Here is a 27,976-nt window from a genome sequence, read left to right as displayed (position 1 = left end):
CTGGTGGGTTGATTCACGCTCAGTGTGGTGAGTACTGGCTCGTTCTGTCAGGGGAGCTGATACTTTGGTTATACCCATAACGCTAGTAATCCTGCCCTCCGTGAACGTAGCATGGGTCTGAATCGCATTAACCGAGACCTTGGTCTGCGATAATGCGCCGTCCCCAGATAGCTGCTGTGTTACAATGCCTGGGGGCGCCGATACTCTGGGCACCTTGGTGACCGTGGTAATCGGGCCCTCCGTGAACGCAGCATGGGTCTGGCTCGTACTAGTGGAGACCTTAGTCTGTGCTAGTGCGCCATCCCCAAATAGCGGCTGCGTCCTCATGTCAGAATCTGACCGGGACTGCTGCCTTCTATGTAAAGCACTTCTTATACGTGAAGTGTGATGTGACGACCTGATTGAGGTCTTCTGGATACCTACTCTTAGTGCCTGTTCAGCAACGCACCCTCGGTGGGCTGAACGGCTCTTAGAGTGGTAAGGAAGAGAGGGTGAGATTTGAACGCTCTCGGACGTATTATGGAAAAGAGGCTCTTTTTTGACAAAGTCAGGTGGAGCCAACTCTTTATTAAACACATCAACAAAGGCATTAACATCAACACCCATCCCTTCAACCGAAGGGTGGGGGGGGAACAGTGGGCACGTTCGACACCATCGATGCGTCCTCCATCCTCTCCCCCGCGTCCCGTCACGTACGCCTCCTCTTGCCTCCCTTGGAGGGCCAGGTCGGCGTCCTCGTCACCTCCCTCGCCGGCTGTAGTGGGGCTACCGTAGCTGCTGGGAGGGCCGGGCCCGTTCCCTTGCTACTCGTGGCCGCCGGATGACGCCGATTACGCCGCCTCGTCGTCGACCCCGGTCTACTTAGAGGGGCGGAGGTAGATGGCCTTTGGGGAGGAAGGGGGGGCCGAGTCGTCCTGCCAACGGCAGGTGCTTGGCCAACTGCTTCTTCTCCTCCTCTAACTTAGAGAAACGCTCCGTCGCCTCTTTGACTGCGACCCCGAAGAGGCCGTCGTCAGAGAGGGGGGCGTTCAAGAGAGACGTCCTGTCTGCCTCTTTCATGGATGTCAATGACAACCAGAGGTGTCGTTCCCCGACCACCGAAGTGGCCATGGATCTCCCCGCGCAGACTGCGGACGCCTGTGTTAGGTGGAGTATGGCGCCAGAAATTCTGGACGCCTCCTCCACCTCCTCCGGTGCCATCTCTGTCTTACCCGTGGTTAAACGGGACAGAGAGGCCGCCAAGAGGGCAATGTTGTTAGCTGCTGCTACAGCTTGGGCTCCCAACCCAAAAGACTTCTCTAACAGCTGTGCTGTGAGTCGGTCCTTCTGGGATGGCAACGTGGCCTTCTTGGAAGAGGGCCAAGGGCTCGAACCCGGTACGAGATACGCCGCCATGGCGCTCTCTAACCTGGGGATTCCCTGACCCTGAAACCTTCCTTCCACTCTCGTGAATGGGAGATACGCTTACAGGCGAACGCGCCGCTAAAGGTGCCTCCCACGAGCCCTCAACGTACCTAGCCAAAGAAGGCATGGCAGGAGCCACTGGCTCTGCCGCCTTCCTTGGCCTGGAATAAGGACCGCCCTCCATCATATCAACCTCCGGTGCGGAGGGAAGAGGGGGCAGCCTTATTACCAGCCGTTGAGCAGCTCTCTCAATGAGACCCGGAAAGTCCGATCTCAGAGAGGCTGCAGCGAAAGAGAGAGCTTCTGATCTCTCAGAGCTCGTATCCCCTTCGCTATAGGGACTACAAGCCCTCTCGCTCTCCAAAGGAAAGGGGGCTTGAAAGTATGAGGGACGGGGTCCGACTGTTCCATTGGAATGCCAGAACCTTCCTCAAAGTCCCTATCTTCCCCCGAGTCTGCGCCGCCGGACGACGCTCTGAAGCAGAGGCTAGTATCGACAGCACATCCTCAAGGGGGATGTCCTCCCTGAAAAACGCCCAACGCTGCTTCCTCTCCTTTAAAGAAAGGAGGGCGCAGGAGGCGCAATTGGGGGACTGCAGACGCCTTCCTTGGCATGCTGGGATCCCAAACACACGAAACATAGGTCGGGGTGGTCACGGCCGCCATGGAAGTGCATCTGCACTGAGCTCTGAAAAGAGCTTTTGGGGGTGGAAAATCTCCCGGTGTGCTCATTTAGACGACGTTGATGACTGGAATACCAACGGCGTTTTCGTCCTGAGTCTTCGTGCTTCGTCTCTTCTTGGCTCTTCAGTCTAGTCATCCAGTCGCTGAAGAAAAAGGGAGGCTGATTGAGGGGAGGCATCCCCTCTTATAGGGACACCTGTACTCCTATTGGCTGTAGGTGTGTGCATAATTTTGTCTCAGGCTGCTGCTGCCGTAGGGCAGAGGGTAAACCACTAGGAGCAGAGCTCCCCTATGGGGCGGAGCTCCACGATATAGAACAAAACCCCACAAACTCCAAGCATTGATTATGCAAGAATGGGCTGCCATCAGTCAGGATGTGGCCCAGAATTAATTGACAGCATGCCAGGGCGGTTTGAAGAGGTTTTGAAAAAGAAGGGTCAACACTGCAAATATTGACTCTTTGCATAAACTTAATGTAATTGTCAATAAAAGCCTTTGACACTTATGGAATGCTTGTAATTATACTTCAGTATACCATAGTAACATCTGACTAAAATATCTCATAACACTGAAGCAGCGAACTTTGTGAAGACTTGTGTCATTCTCAAAACTTTTTGACCACGACTGTAGATTGTTTTGCATTATGGGTAAAATGCAGAAAAATACTGTTAACTGTAATTGGAAGCCTCCTGTGAAAATTACTTTACAGACTGTATTTATTTACAGTAATAGCTTATGCCTACTGTAGATTCAAATGTTCAGTTTCAGTGCCAACCTCATGCTGTCGGGTGAGACACATTAAGCTCAGACAATTTTAGTTTATTTTTTAAACGACGCTGAAGTGGAATACATTTTCAGCAGCTGCTGGGTAGGTACACTGTTAAAAAATCTTGTTGTTTTAACAGTATTATACAATAAAACTAACAGTAATGTACAGTACTAATTATTTACAGTAAAGAGCCATAAATTGCAATGTACTCTGGGTGATTTTAAGCGTAGCTGGTAAATGATACCGTAAATTCCAATGAAACATTGGTTTAACAATATACATTTCTGTAAAGAAGTACAAAAGCATTTCAGTCACTGTTCACAATGATTGATTGCGTATGGCCCTTGTACTTCTGCTTCGTTGCTAGTTTCCCTTGGTTTGTTAACAATAGATGGAATGCAATTTACTCCACTGGGGTAATAACTTTTTGACCCTCGCAACCTCTGCAGATAAGCTTTGTGCCTCTTATCTGCCTCATTTTTTCTCTCTCTCTCTCGCTCTCTCTCTCTCTGAGTGTAAACATTACACTCAGAAGTTCCAAAAGAATAAAGACATTTCAAATGTCATATTATGTATATATACAGTGTTGTAACAATGTGCAAATAGTTAAAGTACAAATGGGAAAATAAATAAACATAAATATGGGTTGTATTTACAATGGTGTTTGTTCTTCACTGGTTGCCCTTTTCTTGTGGCAACAGGTCACAAATCTTGCAGCTGTGATGGCACACTGTGGTTTTTCACCCAGTAGATAAGGGAGTTTATCAAAATTGGGTTTGTTTTCAAATTCTTTGTGGATCGCTGTAATCTGAGGGAAATATGTGTCTTTAATATGGTCATACATTTGGCCATATCTCTCTCTCTCTCTGTCTGTCTGTCTGTCTGTGCATGCTCTTTTTTCCCTGCTGGAGGATTAGGCGATGCCTAGGCATGAAAGGAATAGTCAGGCTTTTTATCCCTGCCCAAGCGTTTAGAGAAGAATGGATTTGCCTGGTCACTAGAACTGCATCAACAAACGTGTGTGGTTGACGTCAAGGGTGGCACAGTGAGGGCATTGTTGCCTTTTAGTCACAATGATGTTTGTTTGTGTGTGAGATGGCTGGTTCTGCCTGAAGACTTAATGCACAGCTTCCTCTTCATCACATTCAGACAGCGCTTTGAAAAGTGACAGCTCCCAAGAGTTAGCGCGAGCCTGTGAGGCAGCAATAGTCTGACACGAAGAGAGCGCGCCATCTCACGCTAACCTCAGCCAGACCTGAGGTGTCAATCTCACAACACAGACACACACACACACACACACTCACACAGCATGCCATAAAAGGGCCTCGCCGTTCAACCTCCCCTCTCTGTGTCATATGCGTTCCAATCAGCTGTTAGCACTTATATACAATATGCACAGCTAACTAATGGCCAGGAAACAACAGGGGTTGTGTCCCCAACTCCTCTGAAACTATTTAACTGTTCAAGCTCCATTGAACTCCAACTATCCATTACTCAGTCTCAGTTCCTTAATATGAAGCCTTGTGAAGTGGGGGTTAACGATAGGTCAGTAAAGTACATAAAAGGGCCACAGTTCTAACAGATCCTGCGAGAAATCAACCGGTTTATCGACTTCCAAAAAGTGGACTCAAGTAGCCTAAACTTTGGTGTGTTGACTGTAACAGACCTGCTACACTGCAAGTGTAACTTGTACAGTGTGAGACACTCTCATTCATTTCAATTAAACTTGGGTGTAAGCAGCATGGTTGAGAGGCTCGCGCTGCGCAATGTCAAATATTGCTCTGGTTTCATTTTCAAGAATTCAATGCACGCGGCTCACGCCGAGAACACTTGATCAAGTGGCGCTTACGCTCTGCTCACTCCGGAAAAGTCCAGTGTAGCTCCCCTGGAAGTCAGTTGTCAGTATGATTACATGGTTTTGTCATATGGAGACATGGCAGTATTGTTGATATTTTTAAGAATTAGGTGTGTATGATGATGTCATATGGGTGCCTATGCTGTTGCCAATAGGCTACGTGCTGTTAACCATAGGCTAGATGCTGTAGCCAAATTACTTGAGACACTAGCCTATTTAGGCAGTCTTCCATAGCCGTCTTTCGCAGCCACCTAAAGCGAAACTGATCTGGTTTATCCAAAGTTTGGCTCTTATCACAAGTTGTTTCATTTTCCTTCTCTGGGGTTGGGTTTCTTTTGGATATCTGGACTCACTCCCGTTCATACGTGATGGGCAAGTTGTTGACATGGTTTTTGTTTCAATTCCACTGTGTCAAATTAGGAGCCTGCCCTTGGTCTGTGTGCTTCCTTAATAATGAAAGTAGCACTTTGTTGCTATATTGAATGGGGCAATCACAGGTAATATGTTTTGTTTTGTTGTGCATGTCTGTGTTTGTGCACATTCCTCTATGTTTGTATGGGTCCATCATGTCAATAAATGACTGGTTTGGGCAATATTTTATGTAGGCTAGATTGTCCGCTTCAAAGCTATTGAACTACTAATTTACCAAGGGTCATGCGCTGATTTACTCAATTAAAATGCTACAACAACTAGGCGCAAGTGTACTTACTAACCCCTAGTTGACATTAGGCTACATTCGAATTGACATGCCATAAATCACATTGACAGTATCTGTGGATCATTAGTTGATAGATCAGGCTTGTTAGCATGTTTATTGCAGTGCTTATGTTGACTCTTCATAAAGATGGATGTTGGGTGTTGGCAATACTTTCCCTTTGTTTTTCCAGTTTTTCTTCTTTCATGGCCTGTGGATAGCGTCATAGTAACCTGCGGGGAGACAATGACTAAGAAGCACTGTGAATTAACGATAGGTCAGTAAAGTACATAAAAGGGCCACAGTTCTAACAGATCCTGCGAGAAATCAACCAGTTTATCGACTTCCAAAAAGTGGACTCAAGTAGCCTAAACTTTGGTGTGTTGACTGTAATAGACCTGCTACACTGCAAGTGTAACTTGTACAGTGTGAGACACTCTCATTCATTTCAATTAAACTTGGGTGTAAGCAGCATGGTTGAGAGGCTCGCGCTGCTCAATGTCAAATATTGCTCTGGTTTCATTTTCAAGAATTCAATGCACGCGGCTCACGCCGAGAACACTTGATCAAGTGGCGCTTACGCTCTGCTCACTCCGGAAAAGTCCAGTGTAGCTCCCCTGGAAGTCAGTTGTCAGTATGATTACATGGTTTTGTCATATGGAGACATGGCAGTATTGTTGATATTTTTAAGAATTAGGTGTGTATGATGATGTCATATGGGTGCCTATGCTGTTGCCAATAGGCTACGTGCTGTTAACCATAGGCTAGATGCTGTAGCCAAATTACTTGAGACACTAGCCTATTTAGGCAGTCTTCCATAGCCGTCTTTCGCAGCCACCTAAAGCGAAACTGATCTGGTTTATCCAAACTTTGGCTCTTATCACAAGTTGTTTCATCTTCCTTCTCTGGGGTTGGGTTTCTTTTGGATATCTGGACTCACTCCCGTTCATACGTGATGGGCAAGTTGTTGATGTGGTTTTTGTTTCAATTCCACTGTGTCAAATTAGGAGCCTGCCCTTGGTCTGTGTGCTTCCTTAATAATGAAAGTAGCACTTTGTTGCTATATTGAATGGGGCAATCACAGGTAATATGTTTTGTTTTGTTGTGCATGTCTGTGTTTGCGCACATTCCTCTATGTCTGTATGGGTCCATCATGTCAATAAATGACTGGTTTGGGCAATATTTTATGTAGGCTAGAATGTCCCCTTCAAAGCAATTGAACTACTAATTTACCAAGGGTCATGCGTTGATTTACTCAATTAAAATGCTACAACAACTAGGCGCAAGTGTACTTACTAACCCCTAGTTGACATTAGGCTACATTTGAATTGACATGCCATAAATCACATTGACAGTATCTGTGGATCATTAGTTGATAGATCAGGCTTGTTAGCATGTTTATTGCAGTGCTTATGTTGACTCTTCATAAAGATGGATGTTGGGTGTTGGCAATACTTTCCCTTTGTTTTTCCAGTTTTTCTTCTTTCATGGCCTGTGGATAGCGTCATAGTAACCTGCGGGGAGACAATGACTAAGAAGCGCTGTGAATTCTCTCTCTCGCTCGCTCTCTCGCTTTCAATTCAAAGGGCTTTATTGGCATGGGAAACATGTTTACATTGCCAAAGCAAGCGGAATAGATACTAAACAAAAGTGAAATAAGCTGTCAGAAATGAACAGTAAACATTACACTCACAAAAGTTTCAAAAGAATAGAGACATTTAAAATGTTGTATTATGGCTATGTAGATAGTGTTGTAACAATGTGCAAATAGTTGAAGTACGAAAGGGAAAATAAATCTCTCTCTCTCCCTCCCCCCTTCTTTTTCTCCATGCAAGGCCAGTATTAGTATTGTATTATTAGTATTGAAGGATCTCAGGGCGGACACTCTAACCACAAGGCCACTAGAAAGACCAAGCCACACTCTAATTGGTCCCTTTAGCTGGACTGAGGAATTTCATGGGGGTCTGGCAAAAAAGGTGTGACAGATATTAACGACGCACAATATATCAACCTTCATATTGCTATATTTCTATGCTGATATTGTGACAATATTTTTTAGGTCTATATTGTTGCCTAAACCAAATGTGATGCCCCCATTGTGTAACTTTTACAAAGTGTCAAAAAATTACAGTAAAGAATTGTGGCTGCATTCATGATCTGCCCAGAATTTTCGTATCGGTGCATCCTTAGGCCTACTAGTCCGAAAAGAGGTGTCTGTTTTTACGATGATGCGCCACTTACTGTAGGCCTACATGGTTAACACAACCCAAGACAGGTCTTCCATTTTACATTCTTTCCCCCTTCTGTTAAAATAGCTGCAAGAATGGAAAGTTCACCCAGGACAGGGCCCGAAACCTACCTCCATTTGTCAAATGTAACCCAAGTCCCCTGTGCATCGCTCATTCAGCGGTCAAGCCTAATTACAAATGCGCGGGTGTGTCTTTTTACTTTCTGAAGGGCTTCCAGGTGTATCGTTATAGGGCCCCAGAGCACACCGAAGGAGATCAAAGCGCTGCCCTACGGGCGTCAGCTCCTGTTACCCCACGCGCTCAGCTCCTGCCCTTTAATTGATTAAGTCATTCTCAAGCCCACACCCCACCCTAGATCGCATATTGCACCGCAAAGTGCTCTCTTGCCTCCACCTTTCAAAACACTACATAAACAGCACTCAATCTCCAGGTTCTGGACAATACAGTCCCCACAATCAACAGGCTCAACAGCTGTTACCACATTTCTCTCTGTCCCAAATGGCACCCTATTCCCTATATAGTGCACTACTTTTTACCAGTGACGTAAGGGTGCCAATCCTGGACGCATCCACTATTTCATATTGCTAGTGTATCCCAGAGCTGGAACAGCAGGCAAGGCTGTTCCCTGTTCCCACCTCGTTATTAACTAACCCTCTGCTGACAAAGGCCACTGGACGAAAGCCTATTCTTGAAAGGTAATGAATACTTGTCTAGAGTTCATTATTTAGAGCAACACAGCAAAGGAGAGAGGCTGACGCACAGAGAGAGGAAATCACCTGGGGTTAGCTGGTGAAAATATATTTGGCCTCCCCAGGGGTGAAACGGAGAGATGGGGTTTGGGCAAAAATAGTGTGGGGGGAAAGTAACCAATATCCCCTGTTAGGCTTCAATTACTTGCAATTTGCATTCCTTGCAAGGTAGAGAGATGGTTAGGGCCATGGTCAACTAACCACGGAGCCTTGCAGACTTATTGGCTCAGTCGTCTCTGTAGGAACCTGCTGGCATAAACAAACATGAATCGGTGTGTGTGTACGCGTGTATACTTGCATGCAGTGTTTTCCCTAAGCGTCAGCCAAATAGCCAGTTACAGACTCATTTTCTGCACGATTTCTTCCAAATTCATGCTATCTTTAAAAATATTGGTGTGCCTGACTAGCACAGCCTGAGTGCCATAGATAAAAACGGAGCACAAAAATGCTAACCTCTGTTATTGTAATGGTGAGAGGTTAGCATGTTTTAGGGGTATGATATTTGTGCGTCTGTAATTTTCTCACTCATCATTATTCAAGATTCATTCAGGACTCTCCGTAATCATGGTAACATCCACATTAATGTAGAAGTGTATAGAAACATTTATATTCATATTTTCAATAAAAGTGACTCCAAAATTACACAATACATTATTTACCATTCATTTCTATTGGGCACAAAATAATCTGAAACACAACCAAAACAAACAGCAAATGCATCCAACAAGTCCAACCTGGAATGCATTTCAATTAACAGGTGTGCCTTCTTAAAAGTTAATTTGTGGAATTTCTTTCCTTCTTAATGCGTTTGAGCCAATCAGTTGTGTTGTGACAAGGTAGGGGGGTATACAGACGATAGTCCTATTTGGTAAAAGACCAAGTCCATATTATGGCAAGAACAGCTCAAATAAGCAAAGAGAAACGACAGTCCATCATTACTTTAAGACATGAAGGTCCGTCAATTCAGAAAATGACAAGAACTTTGAACGTTTCTTCAAGTGCAGTCGCAAAAACAATCAAGCGCTATGATGAAACTGGCTCTCATGAGGACCACCACAGGAATGGAAGACCCAGAGTTACCTATGCTGCAGAGGATAAGTTCATTAGAGTTACCAGCCTCAGAAATTGCAGCCCAAATAAATGCTTCACAGAGTTCAAGTAACAGACACATCTCAACATCAACTGTTCAGAGGAGACTGTGTGAATCAGGCCTTCATGGTGGAATTGCTGCAAAGAAACCACTACTAAAGGACACCAATAAGAAGAGAGACTTGCTTGGGCCAAGAAACACGAGCAATGGACATTAGACCGGTGGAAATCTGTCCTTTGGTCTGATGAGTCCAAATTTGAGATTTTTGGTTCCAACCGCCGTGTCTTTGTGAGACGCGGTGTGGGTGAACGGATGATCTCCGCATGTGTATTTCCCACCATAAAGCATGGAGGAGGAGGTGTTATGGTGTGGGGGTGATTTGCTGGTGACACTGTCAGTGATTTATTTAACCAGCATGGCTGCCACAGCATTCTGCAGCGATACGCCATCCCATCTGTTTTTGGCTTAGTGGGACTATCATTTGTTTTTCAACAGGACAATGACCCAACACACCTCCAGGCGGTGTAAGGTCTATTTTACCAAGAAGGAGAGTGATGTATCAGATGACCTGACCTCCACAATCCCCCGACCTCAAGCCAAATTGAGATGGTTTGGGATGAGTCGGACGGCAGAGTGAAGGAAAAGCAGCCAACAAGTGCTCGGCATAAGTGGGAACTCCTTCAAGACTGTTGTTAAAGCTGGTTGAGAGAATGCCAAGAGTGTGCAAAGCTGTCATCAAGGCAAAGGGTGGCTATTTGAAGAAACTCAAATATAAAATATATTTTGATTTGTTTAACACTATTTTGGTTACTACATGCTACAATGTAGAAAATAGTAAAAATAAAGAAAAACCCTTGTATGAGTAGGTGTTCTAAGACTTTTGACCAGTAGTGTAAGTGAATTTGTCCCAATGCTTTTGGCCCCCTAAAATGGGAGGACCATGTACAGAAAGTGCTGTAATTTCTAAACGGTTCACCCGATATGGATGAAAATACCCTCAAATTAAAGCTGACAGTCTGCACTTTAACATAGTCATTGTATCTAAAGTGCTAGAGTACAGAGCCAAAAAAGGTAATACATATTGGTCACTGTCCCAATACTTTGGAGCTCATCCTAGAGGAAAACCTGCTTCAGTCTGCTTTACACCAGACACCGGGAGAGGAATTTACCTTTCAGCAGGAAGATAGCCTGCAACACAAGGCCAAATCTACACTAGTTGGTTACCAAGAAGACAGTTAATGTTCCAGAGTGGCCAAGTTACAGTTTTGACACACATCAGCTTGAAAATCTATGGCAAGACTTGAAAATTGCTGTCTAGCAATGATCCCTAAGACCTTGATAGAGCTTGAATAATTTTGAAAAGAGTAGACAAATATCACACAATCCAGGTGTGCAAAGCTCTTAGAGACTTACTCAGAAAGACTCACAGCTGTAATCGCTGCCAAAGGTGATTGTAACATGTATTGACTCAAGGGTGTGAATACTTATGTAAATTAGATATTCCTGTATTTAACTTTCAATATATGTGCGAACATTTCTAAAATCATGTTTTCACTTTGTCATTATAAAGTATTGTGTGTAGATGGATGTGAAATAAAATCAATTTAATCAATTTTGAAGTCAGGCTGTAACACAACACATTGTGGAATAAATCAAGGGGTATGAGTACTTTCTGAAGGCATTGTTTTTTTCAAAATTGCTCAAGCTCAGTAAATGCCGTTGGGAATCATTGATGGGTAGCAATTTTCAAACCTTGTGTCTAATTTTCAAGGAAATTTAAGTCAGGACAGGGACTGGACCACACAGGAACACTCAACACCTTGGTGTGTCTTTGGTATTAACGTTTGTGTAATTGTCCCGCTGAAAAATAAAACTCTACGTATGATATAAATGGCAGTGTGTCACTTTGGTGGTGCTATCTTCCACACCTAACAAAAGAGTCCCAAGAAAAAAACTGTCAGCTAATAATATATAATAAAATAATAACTTATCAATATAATTGTTTTCTTGGTGAAGGGAATCTAAGCTAGGGTTGCAAATCCCAGAAGTTCTCAGATTTCCCAGAAAGTGACTTTCCCAGAATTTGGGGAAAGTGGACGGAATGTTGCAACACTAATCTAATCTTATTTATTTTTTTATTATTTGAATTTCAGTTCACTTCCTGTATTGACTGGTCATGAAATGAATTGACATCAAATCAAATTGTATTTATTACATGCGCCCAATACAACAGGTGTAGACCTTACAGTGAAATGCTTACTTACAAGCTCTTTCCCAACGATGCAGTTAGATAAGAAAAAAACACATGAGAAATAAAACGATATACAAGGAGTACCATATCAATGTGCAGGGTTATGTGGTAGATATGCACATGTTTATTTAATCCTTATTTCACCAGGTAAGTTCACTGAAAACATATTCACAGCAACAACCTGGAGAATAGTTACAGGGGAGATGAATGAGCCAATTGGATGCTGGGGATGATTAGGTGGCCAGATCAGGAATTTAGCCAGGACTCCAGGGTTAACACCCCTACTCTTAAGATCGGTGCAATGGGATCTTTAGTGACCACAGAGAGTCAGGACGTCCCATCTGAAAGACGGCATCCTACACAGCGCAATGTCCCAATATTATTATTTTTTGACCAGAGGAAAGTGTGCCGTCGTACTGGACTCCAACACCACTTCCAGCAGCATTTGGTCTCCCATCCAGGGACCAACCCTGCTTAGCTTCAGAGCTAAGCCAGCAGTGGGATGCAGGGTGGTATGCTGCTGGCTGCAGGGTCATATGCTGCTGGCATACCTACATGTAGGCAGGGGTAAAGTGTCTAGGCATCAGGATAGGTAATAAGAGTACAAAGTAGCAGCATCGTATATGGTGGGTGTATGTATGTGTCAAATCAAATTGTATTGGTCACATACACGTGTTTAGTAGATGTTATTGCGGGTATAGGGAAATGCTTGTCCTTCTAGCTCCGACAGTGCAGTAATACCTAACAATTTCACTACATATACCCAATACACACAAATCTGGGTAAGGAATGAATTAAGAATATATACATACAGTGGGGAGAACACGTATTTGATACACTGCCGATTTTGCAGGTTTTCCTACTTACAAAGCATGTAGAGGTAAATGAATTGCAATAAAATGCAAATGAATTACTTAAAAATCATACAATGTGATTTTCTGGATTTTTGTTTTAGATTCCGTCTCTCACAGTTGAAGTGTACCTATGATAAAAATTACAGACCTTTACATGCTTTGTAAGTAGGAAAACCTGCAAAATCGGCAGTGTATCAAATACTTGTTCTCCCCACTGTATATGGATGAGCGATGTCAGAGCGGCATGGACTAAGATATAGTAGACTAGTATAGAATACAGTATATACATATGCAATGAATATTGCAAGATATGTAAATATTATTAAAGTGACTTAAGATTCCATTTCTTAAAGTGGCCAGTGATTTCTAGTCAATGTCTATAGACCACAGCCTCTAATGTGCTAGTGATGGCTGTTTAACAGTCTGAGATAGAAGCTGTTTTTCAGTCTCTCGGTTCCAGCTTTGATGCACCTGTACTGACCTCGCCTTTTGGATGATAGCGGGGTGAACAGGCTGTGGCTCAGGTGGTTGATGTTCTTGATGATCTTTTTGGCCTTCCTGTGACATCGGGGGCTGTAGGTGTCCTGGAGGGCGGGTAGTAATGCGTTGGGCAGACCGCACCACCCTCTGGAGAACCTTGCGGTTACGGGCTGTGCAGTTGCCGTACCAGGCGGTGATACAGCCTGACAGGATGCTCTCAATTGTGCATCTGTAAAAGTTTGTGAGGGTTATAGGTGCCAAGCCACATTTATTTAGCCTCCTGAGGTTGAAGAGGCTCTGTTGCGCCTTCTTCACCACACTGTCTGTGTGGGTGGTCCATTTCAGTTTGTCAGTGATGTGTACGCCAAGGAACTTGAAGCTTTCCACCTTCTCCACTTGCGACTTGTGACGGCCGGCCGCCCAACAAAATGCCCACTTGACCCTATCCCCTCCTCTCTTCTCCAGACCATTTCCGGAGACCTTCTCCCTTACCTCACCTCGCTCATCATCTCATCCCTTCCGTCTTCAAGAGATCGAGAGTTGCACCCCTTCTCAAAAAACCTACACTCGATCCCTCCGATGTCAACAACTACAGACCAGTATCCCTTGTTTCTTTTCTCTCCAAAACTCTTGAGCGTGCCGTCTTTAGCCAACTCTCTTGCTATCTCTCTCAGAATGGCCTTCTTGATCCAAACCAGTCAGGTTTCAAGACTGGTCATTCAACTGAGACTGCTCTTCTCTGTGTCACGGAGGCTCTCCGCACTGCTAAAGCTAACTCTCTCTCCTCTGCTCTCGTCCTTCTAGACTTATCTGCTGCCTTTGATACTGTGAACCATCAGATCCTCCTCTCCACCCTCTCCGAGTTGGGCATCTCCGGCGAACTCACTCTTGGATTGCGTCCTACCTGACAGGTCGCTCCTACCAAGTGGCGTGGCGAGAATCTGTCTCCGCACCACGTGCTCTCACCACTGGTGTCCCCCAGGGCTCAGTTCTAGGCCCTCTCCTATTCTCGCTATACACCAAGTCACTTGGCTCTGTCACATCCTCACATGGCCTCTCCTATCATTGCTACGCAGATGACACACAATTAATCTTCTCCTTTCCCCCTTCTGATAACCAGGTGGCTAATCGCATCTGCATGTCTGGCAGACATATCAGTGTGGATGACGGATCACCACCTCAAGCTGAACCTCAGCAAGACGGAGCTGCTCTTCCTCCCGGGGAAGGACTGCCCGTTCCATGATCTCGCCATCACGGTTGACAACTCCGTTGTGTCCTCCTCCCAGAGTGCAAAGAGCCTTGGCGTGACCCTTCACAACACCCTGTCGTTCTCCGCTAACATCAAGGCGGTGACCCGATCCCGAAGGTTCATGCTCTACAACATTCGCAGAGTACGACCCTGCCTTACACAGGAAGCGGCACAGGTCCTAATCCAGGCACTTGTCATCTCCCGTCTGGATTACTGCAACTCGCTGTTGGCTGGGCTCCCTGCCTGTGCCATTAAACCCCTACAACTCATCCAGAACGCCGCAGCCCGTCTGGTGTTCAACCTTCCCAAGTTCTCCTCCGCACACTCCACTGGCTTCCAGTTGAAGCTCGCATCTGCTACAAGACCATGGTGCTTGCCTACGGAGCTGTGAGGGGAACGGCACCTCCGTACCTTCAGGCTCTGATCAGTCCCTACACCCAAACAAGGGCACTACGTTCATCCACCTCTGGCCTGCTGGCTCCCTTACCTCTGCGGAAGCACAGTTCCCGCTCAGCCCAGTCAAAACTGTTCGCTGCTCTGGCATGCCAATGGTGGAACAAGCTCCCTCACGACGCCAGGACAGCGGAGTCCCTCACCACCTTCCGGAGACACTTGAAATCCCACCTCTTTAAGGAATACCTGGGATAGGATGAAGTAATCCTTTTTTTTTAAATAATAAAAAACATAGTAAAGTGGTTGTCCCACTGGCTATCAGAAGGTGAATGCACCAAATTGTAAGTCGCTCTGGATAAGAGCGTCTGCTAAATGACGAAAATGTGGATGGGGGGTGCACCCTCTGCTGTTTCCTGAAGTCCACGATCATCTCCTTTGATTTGTTGACGTTGAGTGAGAGGTTATTTTCCTGGCACCACACTCCCAGAGCACTCACCTCCTCCCTGTAAACTGTCTCATCATTGTTGGTAATCAAGCCTACTACTGTAAGTATCGTCTGCAAACTTGATGATTGAGTTGGAGGCGTGCTTGGCCACTCAGTCATGGGTGAACAGGGAGTAGCGAAGTGGAGGTGTTGTTTCTTACCTTCACCACTTGGGGGCAGCCCGTCAGGAAGTCCAGGACCCAGTTGCACAGGGCGGGGTTCAGACCCAGGGCCTCGAGCTTAATGATGAGCTTGGAGGGTACTATGGTGTTGAATGCTGAGCTATAGTCAATGAACAGCATTCTTAAATAGGTATTCCTCTTGTCCAGATGGGATAGGGCAGTGTGCAGAGTGATGGCGATTGCATCATCTGTGGATCTATTGGGGCGGTAAGCAAATTGAAGTGGGTCTAGGGTGGCAGGTAAGGTACAGTGAGGGAAAAAAGTATTTGATCCCCTGCTGATTTTGTACCTTTGCCCACTGACAAAGAAATTATCAGTCTATAATTTTAATGGTAGGTTTATTTGAACAGTGAGAGACAGAATAACAACAAAAAAATCCAGAAAAACGCATGTAAAATTTTTTATAAATTGATTTGCATTTTAATGAGGGAAATAAGTATTTGACCCCCTCTCAATCAGAAAGATTTCTGGCTCCCAGGTGTCTTTTATACAGATAACAAACTGAGATTAGGAGCACACTCTTAAAGGGAGTGCTCCTAATCTCAGCTTGTTACCTGTATAAAAGACACCTGTCCACAGAAGCTATCAATCAATCAGATTCCAAACTCTCCACCATGGCCAAGACCAAAGAGCTCTCCAAGGATGTCAGGGACAAGATTGTAGACCTACACAAGGCTGGAATGGGCTACAAGACCATCGCCAAGCAGCTTGGTGAGAAGGTGACAACAGTTGGTGCGATTATTCGCAAATGGAAGAAACACAAAATAACTGTCAATCTCCCTCGGCCTGGGGCTCCATGCAAGATCTCACCTCGTGGAGTTGCAATGATCATGAGAATGGTGAGGAATCAGCCCAGAACTACACGGGAGGATCTTGTCAATGATCTCAAGGCAGCTGGCACCATAGTCATCAAGAAAACAATTGGTAACACACTATGCCGTGAAGGACTGAAATCCTGCAGCGCCCGCAAGGTCCCCCTGCTCAAGAAAGCACATATACAGGGCCGTCTGAAGTTTGCCAATGAACATCTGAATGATTCAGAGGAGAACTGGGTGAAAGTGTTGTGGTCAGATGAGACCAAAATCGAGCTCTTTGGCATCAAGGAGGAGGAATGCTGCCTATGACCCCAAGAACACCATCCCCACCGTCAAACATGGAGGTGGAAACATTATGCTTTGGGGGTGTTTTTCTGCTAAGGGGACAGGACAACTTCACCGCATCAAAGGGACAATGGACGGGGCCATGTACCATCAAATCTTGGGTGAGAACCTCCTTTCCTCAGCCAGGGCATTGACAATGGGTTGTGGATGGGTATTCCAGCATGACAATGACCCAAAACACAAGGCCAAGGCAACAAAGGAGTGGCTCAAGAAGAAGCACATTAAGGTCCTGGAGTGGCCTAGCCAGTCTGCAGACCTTAATCCCATAGAAAATCTGTGGAGGGAGCTGAAGGTTCGAGTTGCCAAACGTCAGCCTCAAAACCTTAATGACTTGGAGAAGTACTGCAAAGAGGAGTGGAACAAAATCCCCCCTGAGATGTGTGCAAACCTGGTGGTCAACTACAAGAAATGTCTGACCTCTGTGATTGCCAACAAGGGTTTTGCCACCAAGTACTAAGTCATGTTTTGCAGAGGGGTCAAATACTTATTTCCCTCATTAAAATGCAAATCAATTTATAACATTTTTTAAATGCGTTTTTCTGGATTTTTTTGTTGTTATTCTGTCTCTCACTGTTCAAATAAACCTACCATTAAAATTATAGACTGATCATTTCTTTGTCAGTGGGCAAATGTACAAATTCAGCAGGGGATCAAATACTTGTTTCCCTCACTGTAGAGGTGATATGATCCTTGACTCGTCTCTCAAAGCACTTCATGATGACAGAGGTGAGTGCTACGGGGCGATAGTCGTTTAGTTCAGTTACCTTTGCTTTCTTGGGTACAGGAACAATGGTGGCCATCTTGAAGCATGTGGGGACAGCAGACTGGGATAGGGAGAGATTGAATATGCCCGTAAACACACCAGCCAGCTGGTCTGCGCATGCTCTGAGGACGTGGCAAGGGATGCCGTCTGGGCCGGCAACCTTGCGAGGGTTAACACGTTTAAATGTTTTACACACGTCGGCCACGGAGAAGGAGAGCCCACAGTCCTTGGTAGCGGGTCGCGTCGGTGGCACTGTGTTCTCCTCAAAGCGGGCGAAGAAGGTGTTTAGCTTGTCCGGAAGGAAGACTTTGGTCTCGGCGACGTGGCTGGTTTTCCTTTTGTAGTCCGTGATTGTCTGTAGACATTGCCACATACGTCTCGTGTCTGAGCCGTTGAATTGCGACTCCACTTTGTCTCTATACCAACGTTTTGCTTGTTTGATTGCCTTGCGGAGTGAATAACTACACTGTTTGTATTCTGCCATATTCCTAGTCAACTTGCCATGGTTAAATGCGGTAGTTCGCGCTTTCAGTTTCGAGCGAACGCTGCCATCTATCCACGGTTTCTTGTTAGGGTAGGTTTTAATAGTCACAGTGGGTACGACATCTCCTATACAGTTACCGTATTAGTCTAAATTATTTTCGATGCTACCCGGAACATATCCCAGTCCGCGTGATCAAAACAATCCTGAAGCGTGGATTCCGATAGGTCCTTGGATAGTTCTTAGCACAGGTACTTCCTGTTTGAGTTACTGCCTATAGGAAGGAAGAAGCAAAATAGAGTCGTGGTCAGATTTGCCGAAAGGAGGGCGGGGTAGGGCCTTGTAAGCATCCCGGAAGTTCGAATAACAGTGGTCCAATGTTTTAGCAGCGCGAGTACTACAGTTGATATGTTGATAGAACTTAAGCAGCCTAGTCCTCAAATTTGCTTTGTGAAAATCCCCAGCTACAATAAATGCAGCCTCAGGATATGTGGTTTCCAGTTTGCATAAAGTCCAGTGAAGTTCTTTGAGGGCCGTCGTGGTATCGTCTTTAGGGGGGATATAAATGGCTGTGGCTATAACGGAGGAAAATTATCTTGGGAGATAATACGATCGGCATTTGATTGTGAGGTATTTTAGGTCGGGTGAACAAAAGGACTTGAGTTCTTGTATGTTACTACAATTACACCATGAGTCGTTAATGATGAAACACACACCTCCGCTCTTCTGCTTCCCGGAGAGATATTTATTATTCCTGTCTGCGCGATGAACCCCTTTGGCTGGACCGATTTCGACAGAGTATCCCGAGAGAGCCATGTTTCCGTGAAACAAAGTATGTTACAGGCCCTGAAGTCTCTCTGGAAAGAAATCCTTGCCCTGAGCTCGTCAACTTTGTTATCCAAAGACTGAACATTAGCGAGTGATATACTCGGAAGCGGTGGGTGGTGTGCGCGCCTCCCAAGTCGAACCAGCAGGCTGCCTCGAGTGCCTCTCCTCCGCCGGCGATGTTTTGGGTCGGCCTCTGGAATCAGTTAAATTGCTCTGGGGTGAGCGAACAAAGGATTTGCTTCGGGGAAGTCATATTCCTTGTCATAATGCTGGTAGTTCTGGTGAGTTACTGCCGCTCTGATATCTAATAGTTCTTCCTGGCTGTATGTAATGACACAAAACATTTCCTGAGCTAATATTGTAAAAAAAACGAATACATAAAAAAACAAAATACCGCAAAGTTTTGTAAGAGCTAGTCGCGAGGACGCCATCTCCGTCGGCGCCATCTGAGTCATCATGTCAGTGTGTGTGTGTGTGTGTGTGTGTAGGTGTGTTAGCAAAGTATTAATTGATGAACACTCTGTGTACTGTATGGTTGCATTCACCCCCAATTCTTACAAGAAATGTAACATGCTTGCTATAGCTGTGCTCTGTTCTCTGGTTCTCTTTCCCCAGCTCAGGTCAGGATGTCCAGAGAGCCAGTGTAATCATCAACCTGCCAAACCTGGTGCGTCAGAATCCAGCAGAGACCTTCCGACGGGTAGTGCCAAAAGTTCGGGTGGGCCAATTAATCTGTTCTATTCTAAAGCCTAATATTCATATTAACCACGTTACTGTGGTAAAACCACATTTCATGACTGAATAGAAAAAATAACTAATGACAAATGTCCATTAAATTATAATTATTCCTTTTTGGTGTATGTTGTGACTACATGTCCACAGTAACAAATGGCAAAGGTCAATAAACCTCTTCACCCCTAACCCTTCCCCACTCCTAACCCCTTCTTGCCCTCTGACACAGGAAGTACTTCATGTAGCCGGGGCAGACATGCAGCTGGCGGCGGCAGGCTCCTTCCTGACCTTGCTCCAGGATGACATTGTCCTCATCCAGACGCACACCCACTCCATCCTACAGATCGTTCTACTTAACCTGGACCACCGCGATGCAGGTCAGCATGGTTCTTATAAGCTGTATATAACCTGTCATAAGCATGACATAAGTGATGCCATGAGCAATTATGATGATAATAACTTATGCGAAGTTACTACAACTAGCTTAACCTGGACCAACGAGACACAGGTCAGCATGGTTCGTATAAGCATAACATAAGAGATGTCATAAGCAGTCGTGATGATAATAACTTATGACAGGCTACCTAACTGATTCGACAAGACCATGGCAGGAAGTTAACTACTTAAAGTTGTCTTCAACGTGTCATTAGCATGGCATTAGTAAGGAAATAACTTATGCCAAACCAGACTGATTAGACAAAAACCAAGGAGGTAAGGTTGGGCGATGTCGTGATTATGTACCCATAAAACATTGTGATATACAATGGTATCGCCCCTATTGGCCAACACCCCCCAAAAAAGACAAACCTCAACAACAACAAAAAATCTGCTATAGCGCGAAGTCGAATGCTACAACAACGTGCCCTCTAAGCTGCGCACTGCCACACAGAAGAAATATCAGCCCGTGCAGAGAAGCACGAGATTGAACTTCACTCAACTTTCTAGAGTTTTCCCCTTCAGTTAACACTATTAACGTTTTGCTCTACTGTGGGAATTGTGATAGAATCAATGCAATATTAGCCACTTTTAATGTAACATACTGAAACAAAACGAACTATGCAAGACTTAGTGTGCAAAACTAACTGTGCAAGAGATTTTCTTGTAGGCAGAGCGGATTGGAGTAGGATTCTATTGCATTGACAGGCACACTCAGACCTGACCTGTGCGCCATAACCAATCAGAGCTGCAGTAGGCCTATATGCAAATAGCCATTGCCATATATGGATCTGTGCCATTCACTTTGAACTGGACTGTGTTTAGGTTATTGATATTGTTTGTTCTCTATCATTATTAGTCCCCTGGCTGCCTTACGTTTTTAGGCTATTCAAACAACTTTTTGAGATTTAATTCATTGTTTGATCGGGAGAGAAAATCCATGCATAAAATGATGAAAGCATAGCATATAGCCCAAATTCATAACCTTTCGAATGGAGAGCAAAGGGAATATAGTCTCAGTTTTTTAAAACCGCAAGACACAAGATAGTTAAGGAGTGTCCGTTATTTAAAAAAAGGAATAGGTTTAGGAATTAGCTTAAAGGGACATATCTAACATTTTCAACTTCGTTTTCGTCATCTCCAGCACCACCCCAACATCAACATATGTGAAAATGGCGCATTTCAATGTTTTGTAGTAGAGGAAGATAAGTATTTCCAATGACATAATCAACCAATTAGTAGGCAATTAGTAGGCACACCTTTGCATAATTGGTTAAAATCAAACAATGCACACTGATGCACTTCCTCTATCTTTTTTACTACAAAACATAGAAACGAACAATTTCCACATGTTGATGATGTTGGGGTGGTGCTGCAGATCATGAATATGAAGTTGAATTTTTTTTTTTTTTCCCTTTAAGGCCCGTGCATCAAACAGAGAAAGAGAGAGAAACAATATTGTCTGACTGGACATTTTGCGCTGCTTTGGTGGAATTCTCCGCTTTGTCTGGCCTACATTTCTCTCTTGCGTTCTGTATATACAATATTTATTGAAATAGGCTATATCGAATAGGAATAGACAAATTACTCAGAATCTCGTGTGCTGCCCTGCTGTGTGCTGCGAAACTCTGTCTGTCACATCATGATGTCGTCACCATCGACGATGGCTGTGAATCATCATCGATAGCATCGTAATATCGCCCAACCCTACAAGGCAGCAAGTTTAGTTTAAAGCTGTCTTTAACCTGTCATAAGCATGCCTCTTAAGTAAGCAGTTATGATGATAACTTAGTCTACCACAACTGCAAGACCAGGGTAGCAAGCTAAGTTTGCTATTTAAAGTTGTGTTTAACCTGTCAAAAGCATGACATAAGAGATGTCTTAAGCAGTAATTATGATAATAGCTTATGCCAACCTAGCGCAACTGATTAAACTAGACCAAGGCTAGTAACTTTTCAGCACATTTTTGCATTCCAGTTCAACATTTACCTGCTCTGTCGCAGTCTACCATTGAAAACCGTTTGAAGAATGCAAGTGGAAAAGTCAAGCTATTTGTATTTGAGCAATATGATTGGCCGTTCATTCAAGCACCACCACCCTACTGCATGTCTCAACTTCTCGAGCAGTACAAGAGTTGCCTTCACACATCACACGCAAGCTGTCCAGAGCAAAAATAATAAGCGCTGAGTGATTTACAAAGATAAACCTTCAATAGTGAACAACATACAGTGCATTCGGAAAGTATTCAGACCCCTTGACTTTTTCCACATTTTGTTACGTTAGAGCCTTATTCTAAAATTGATTTAAAAAATAATAATCTCATCAATCTACACACAATACCCCATAATGACAAACCAAAAACTGGTTTTTAGAAGCCTCTCCTGCGTTGTCTTGGCTGTGTGCTAACAGTTTAGTCCTGTTAGAAGGTGAACCTTCCCCCCAGTCTGAGGTCCTGAGCACTCTGGAGCAGGTTTTCATCAAGGATCTCTCTGTACTTTGCTCCGTTCATCTTTCCCTCGATCCTGACTAGTCCCAGTCCCTACCCCTGAAAAACATCCCCACAGTATGATACTGCCACCACCATGCTTCACCGTAGGGATGGTTGCAGGTTTCCTCCAGACGTGACGCTTGGCATCCAGGCCACAGAGTTCAATCTTAATTTCATCAGACCAGAGAATCTTGTTTCTTATGGTCTGAGAGTCCTTTAGGTGCCTTTTGGCAAACTCCAAGCGGGCTGTCATGTGCCTTTTACTGAGGAGTGTCTTCCGTCTGGCCACTCTACTGTAAAGGCCTGATTGGTGGAGTGCTGCAGAGATGGTTGTCCTTCTGGAAGGTTCTCCCATCTCCACAGAGGAAATCTGGAGCTCTGTCTGAGTCACCATCGGGTTCTTGGTCACCTCCCTGACCAAAGCCGTTCTCCCCTGATTGCTCAGTTTGGTCGGGCGGCCAGCTCTAGGAGGAAGAGTCTTGGTGGTTCCAAACTTCTTCCATTTCAAAATGATGGAGGCCACTGTGTTATTGGGGATCTTCAATGCTGCAGAGAAATTGTGGTACCCTTCCCCAGATCTGTGCCTCGACATAATCCTGTCTCTGAGCTCTATGGACAATGCCTTCGACCTCATGGCTTGGTTTTTGCTCTGACATGCACTGTCAACTGTGGGACCTTATCTAGACAGGTGTGTGCCTTTCCAAATCATGTCCAATCAATTGGATTTACCACAGGTGAACTCCAATCAGGGTGTAGAAACATCTCAAAGATGATCTATTTATTTATTTATTTATTTATTTCACCTTTATTTAACCAGGTAAGCCAGTTGAGAACAAGTTTTCATTTACAACTGCGACCTGGCCAAGATAAAGCAAAGCAGTGCGATAAAAACAACAACACAGAGTTAAATATGGGGTAAAACAAAACATAAAGTCAAAAATACAACAGAAAATATAAATACAGTGTGTGCAAATGTAGCAAGTTATGGAGGTAAGGCAATAAATAGGCTATAGTGCAAAATAATTACAATTAGTATTAACACTGGAATGATAGATGTGCAAGAGATGATGTGCAAATAGAGATACTGGGGTGCAAATGAGCAAAATAAATAACAATATGGGGATGAGGTAGTTGGGTGGGCTAATTTCAAATGGGCTGTGTACAGGTGCAGTGATCGGTAAGGTGCTCTGACAACTGATGCTTAAAGTTAGTGAGGGAGATAAGAGTCTCCAGCTTCAGAGATTTTTGCAATTCGTTCCAGTCATTGGCAGCAGAGAACTGGAAGGAATGGCGGCCAAAGGAGGTGTTGGCTTTGGGGATCACCAGTGAGATATACCTGCGCATACTACGGGTGGGTGTTGCTATGGTGACCAATGAGCTAAGATAAGGCGGGGATTTGCCTAGCAGTGATTTATAGATGGCCGGGAGCCAGTGGGTTTGGCGACGAATATGTAGTGAGGACCAGCCAACAAGAGCGTACAGGTCACAGTGGTGGGTAGTATATGGGGCTTTGGTGACAAAACGGATGGCACTGTGATAGACTACATCCAATTTGCTGAGTAGAGTGTTGGAGGCTATTTTGTAAATGACATCGCCGAAGTCAAGGATCGGGAGGATAGTCAGTTTTACGAGGGCATGTTTGGCAGCATGAGTGAATGAGGCTTTGTTGCGAAATAGGAAGCCGATTCTAGATTTAACTTTGGATTGGAGATTCTTAATGTGAGTCTGGAAGGAGAGTTTACAGTCTAACCAGACACCTAGGTATTTGTAGTTGTCCACATACTCTAGGTCAGACCCGTCGAGAGTAGTGATTCTAGTCGGGTGGGCGGGTGCCAGCAGCGTTCGATTGAAAAGCATGCATTTAGTTTTACTAGTGTTTAAGAGCAGTTGGAGGCTACTGATTGAGTGTTGTATGGCATTGAAGCTCGTTTGGAGGTTTGTTAACACAGTGTCCAATGAAGGGCCAGATGTATACATCTGTATACTGTATCAATGTACAGTTGAAGTCGGAAGTTTACATACACCTTAGCCAAATACATTTAAACTCAATTTTTCACTATTCCTGACATTTAATCCTAGTAAGAATTATCTGTCTTAGGTCAGTTAGGATCACCACTTTATTTTAAGAATGTGAAATGTCAGAATAATAGTAGAGAGAATGATTTATTTCAGCTTTTATTTCTTTCATCACATTCCCAGTGGGTCAGAAGTTTACATACACTCAATTAGTATTTGGTAGCATTGCCTTTAAATTGTTTAACTTGGGTCAAACGTTTCGGGTAGCCTTCCACAACCTTTCCACAATAAGTTGGGTGAATTTTGGCCCATTCCTCCTGACAGAGCTGGTGTAACTGAGTCAGGTTTGTAGGCCTCCTTACTCGCACATGCTTTTTCAGTTCTGCCCACACATTTTCTATAGGATTGAGGTCAGGGCTTTGTGATGGCCACTCCAATACCTTGACTTTGTTGTCCTTATGCCATTTTGCCACAACTTTGGAAGTATGCTTGGGGTCATTGTCCATTTGGAAGACCCATTTCCGACCAAGCTTTAACTTCCTGACTGATGTCTTGAGATGTTGCTTCAATATATCCACATCATTTTCCTTCCTCATGATACCATCTATTTTGTGAAGTGCACCAGTCCCTCCTTTAGCAAAACACCCCCACAGCATGATGCTGCCACCCCTGTGCTTCACGGTTGGGATGGTGTTCTTTTGCTTGCAAGCATCCCCCTTTTTCCTCCAAACATAACGATGGTCATTATGGCCAAACAGTTCTATTTTTGTTTCATCAGACCAGAGGAGAATTCTCCAAAAAGTATGATCTTTGTCCCCATGTGCAGTTGCAAACCATAGTCTGGCTTTTTTATGGCGGTTTTGGAGCAGTGGCTTCTTCCTTGCTGAGCGGCCTTTCAGGTTATGTCGATATAGTAATTGTTTTACTGTGGATATAGATACTTTTGTACCTGTTTCCTCCAGCATCTTCACAAGGTCCTTTGCTGTTGTTCTGGGATTGATTTGCACTTTTTGCACCAAAGTACGTTCATCTCTAGGAGACATAACGCGTCTCCTTCCTGAGCGTTTTGACGGCTGCGTGGTCCCATGGTGTTTATACTATTGTTTGTACAGATGAACGTGGTACCTTCAGGTGTTTGGAAATTGCTCCCAAGGATGAACCAGACTTGTGGAGGTCTACAATTTTATTTCTGAGGTCTTGGCTGATTTCTTTTGATTTTCCCATGATGTCAAGCAAAGAGGCACTGAGTTTGAAGGTAGGCCTTGAAATACATCCACAGGTACACCTCCAATTGACTCAAATTATGTCAATTAGCCTATCAGATGCTTCTAATGCCATGACATCATTTTCTGGAATTTTCCAAGCTCTTTAAAGGCACAGTCAACTTAGGGTATGTAAACTTCTGACCCACTGGAATTGTGATACAGTGAATTATAAGTGAAATAATCTGTCTGTAAACAGTTATTGGAAAAATTACTTGTCATGCACAAAGTAGATGTCCTAACTGACTTGCCAAAACTATAGTTTGTTAACAAGAAATTTGTGGAGTGGTTGAAAAACTAGTTTGAATGACTCCAACCTAAGTGTTTGTAAACTTCCGACTTCAACTGTAAACAGGATGCACCTGAGCTCAATTTCGAGTCTCATAGCAAAGGGTCTGAATTCTTAAATAAATAAGGTATTTCTGTTTTGTTTTTTTATACATTTGCAAACATTTCTAAAAACCTGTTTTCGCTTTATCATTATAGAGTACCGTGTGTAGATTGATGAGGATTTTTTTGTATTTAATCCATTGTAGAATAAGGCTGTAACGTAAGAAAATGTGGAAAAAGGGAAGGGGTCTGAATACTTTCCAAATGCACTGTAGTAGCAATATGGTGGCTACTGTTGATAGTCTGCAAAAAAAAGCTACAAAAAGACACCTAGCATTCGTCTTGGTTAGCCTACTGTAGCCAGTCAATATCTCGTTTGAAACGTTTGTCTTAGAGGGGCAGCTTCCTATTTTGAGATGTAAAAATATTCTCAAAATGACACTTCAACAAAAGAGGGCAGTAGGACTTGAAATTACTGAATTACTTTCTAAATATAGTAACAATTAAATTATAAATGACTTACTATGAGATTTCAAATTTCTTATAAGTATAAAATAAATATGGTCTTACTTAGTGACAGTACAATATTTGGCACTATTTCATATAACTGCAGACAGAGAATTTTCTCCTAAACGTCCACTGAGCAGCACAGAGACACCATTTAAATGTGTGCAGACTCGTTACAACTTCAGCTTCACCAAGAGAAAGTGGTCTTAGTTCAATTCTATGACATTATTTAGTTGTGTTGGGAGCTCTAAATCCGGCTGAGAATATCACAGCGAGATTAAACTAGTATTGTTGCATCCGCTAGATTCTTCCATTTAATATGCGCTATTGCAAGCGCAGCTGTAAGTTTCACAGACACAGGAAATCGTTCCTTTGTCTGGATAGGCCCGAAAATGTGACACATCACTCCCTATGCAAATGTGGGGTCTGATACCTGACACTTCAAGTCAGCCACGCTGGGAGAGTGGGAGCAGAGAGACGGTGCTTTCTTGCACTATAAGACACAGGACCCTACGATGTTCACAGAGAGCTTTGTACACAAAAATGTCAGTCGGAACTGGTCCAGAACCGCTCAAAGTCCCCCAAATAGGGGACTTAACATCTAAGAGGTATCATAATAACCAAATGTAGCCTATTCATTGCTGAAAATAGAAAGATGCATGCCAAGCTATAGGCCCTGCATGACACCAATGCATTTAAAAACTACACCATGTCCAGGCCAGTAAAAATTATGTTCGGGCCAGTAGCTTTTTGGCCAACCGGGCCAGTAAGAAAAAAAGTTAATGTTGGACCCTGAAGGTAAACAATGTCATGTTTTGGCAGGACATAAAGCTGGTTATTTTTTCTTTGTGTAATGTCTTCCAGTGGCAAATTAAGCTTGTCCAAAACTTGTCCAGAGAGACTTGTGGGTTGTTCATTAATAACCGGGTGAGTTGGATGCAGCCAGACCTACACAGCCCCGCTTTCAGCTTTGCAGTATTCCTCTCATAGCTCAAGGTTTAACTTTAGGTTGAACATTAAGTAACATCCCTTCAAAAGTCTTAGCTTTGACAGCAAGTCTCGAATAGCATGCTTTAAGCTTGGGTACGATTCCTGTGGCACCTTACTCGGCAGGAGTCAATCTTTAGCCATTGCTGGCACGAGAGGAACAAGCCTGTTGCTCACTCAGGTTTTCAATTCAGCATCCTACTGTTCCAGGATTACAGTCGATGAAAGCTTCTTCTCCCAGATCTGTTGAATGTAGCTAGTGTCTGCCTGGCATTTCGCCCACAGTGTGTGAGCGAGGGAGTGAATGCAGCAGTTTGAATTCGTGACAGAGCTTAACCGTTGTGACTTACCGTCACTGGTGGGCTGTAGGTTGGCAGGGCATCATACTCTCTGGTACAGGGATGTTCCATTTCAAAACTTCAAAGGCCCTGGCATCATTATTAAGCATTGGTAGCAGTTTTCAGTGTTTTTAAAATGTCAGTTTTTCTCTGTTTCTCTTCGACAGTGGTGAGCAACGCATGGCTGGAAACGTTGCTGTCTGCAATCGATGCTTTACCAAAGGAAACCATCAGACAGGAGGTAACAGCAACCTGAAATGTA

The 27,976-nt window shown here is 44.1% G+C and overlaps 1 protein-coding gene across 9 annotated transcripts in view; it reads left to right on the top strand.

Annotated features, from left to right (window-relative positions):
* The window catches only part of ppp4r4 (protein phosphatase 4, regulatory subunit 4), a 137,840-nt gene that overhangs the window by 51,736 nt on the left and 58,128 nt on the right, over positions 1 to 27,976 (top strand). For 8 of the 9 annotated variants that reach the window (XM_041865028.2, XM_041865029.2, XM_041865027.2 and 5 more), the window contains 3 exons: positions 19,235 to 19,337; positions 19,581 to 19,728; positions 27,882 to 27,955. In XM_041865028.2, coding sequence (XP_041720962.2) covers positions 19,235 to 19,337; positions 19,581 to 19,728; positions 27,882 to 27,955 — 325 coding nt within the window. The remainder of the gene's footprint in view (positions 1 to 19,234; positions 19,338 to 19,580; positions 19,729 to 27,881; positions 27,956 to 27,976) is intronic. The other variant, XM_041865032.2, reaches the window with a different exon arrangement.

Source organism: Coregonus clupeaformis, chromosome 36 (assembly GCF_020615455.1).
Source record: "Coregonus clupeaformis isolate EN_2021a chromosome 36, ASM2061545v1, whole genome shotgun sequence".
In the NCBI taxonomy this organism is placed as follows: domain Eukaryota; kingdom Metazoa; phylum Chordata; class Actinopteri; order Salmoniformes; family Salmonidae; genus Coregonus; species Coregonus clupeaformis.
This window is presented reverse-complemented; position numbering and strand designations above follow the sequence as displayed.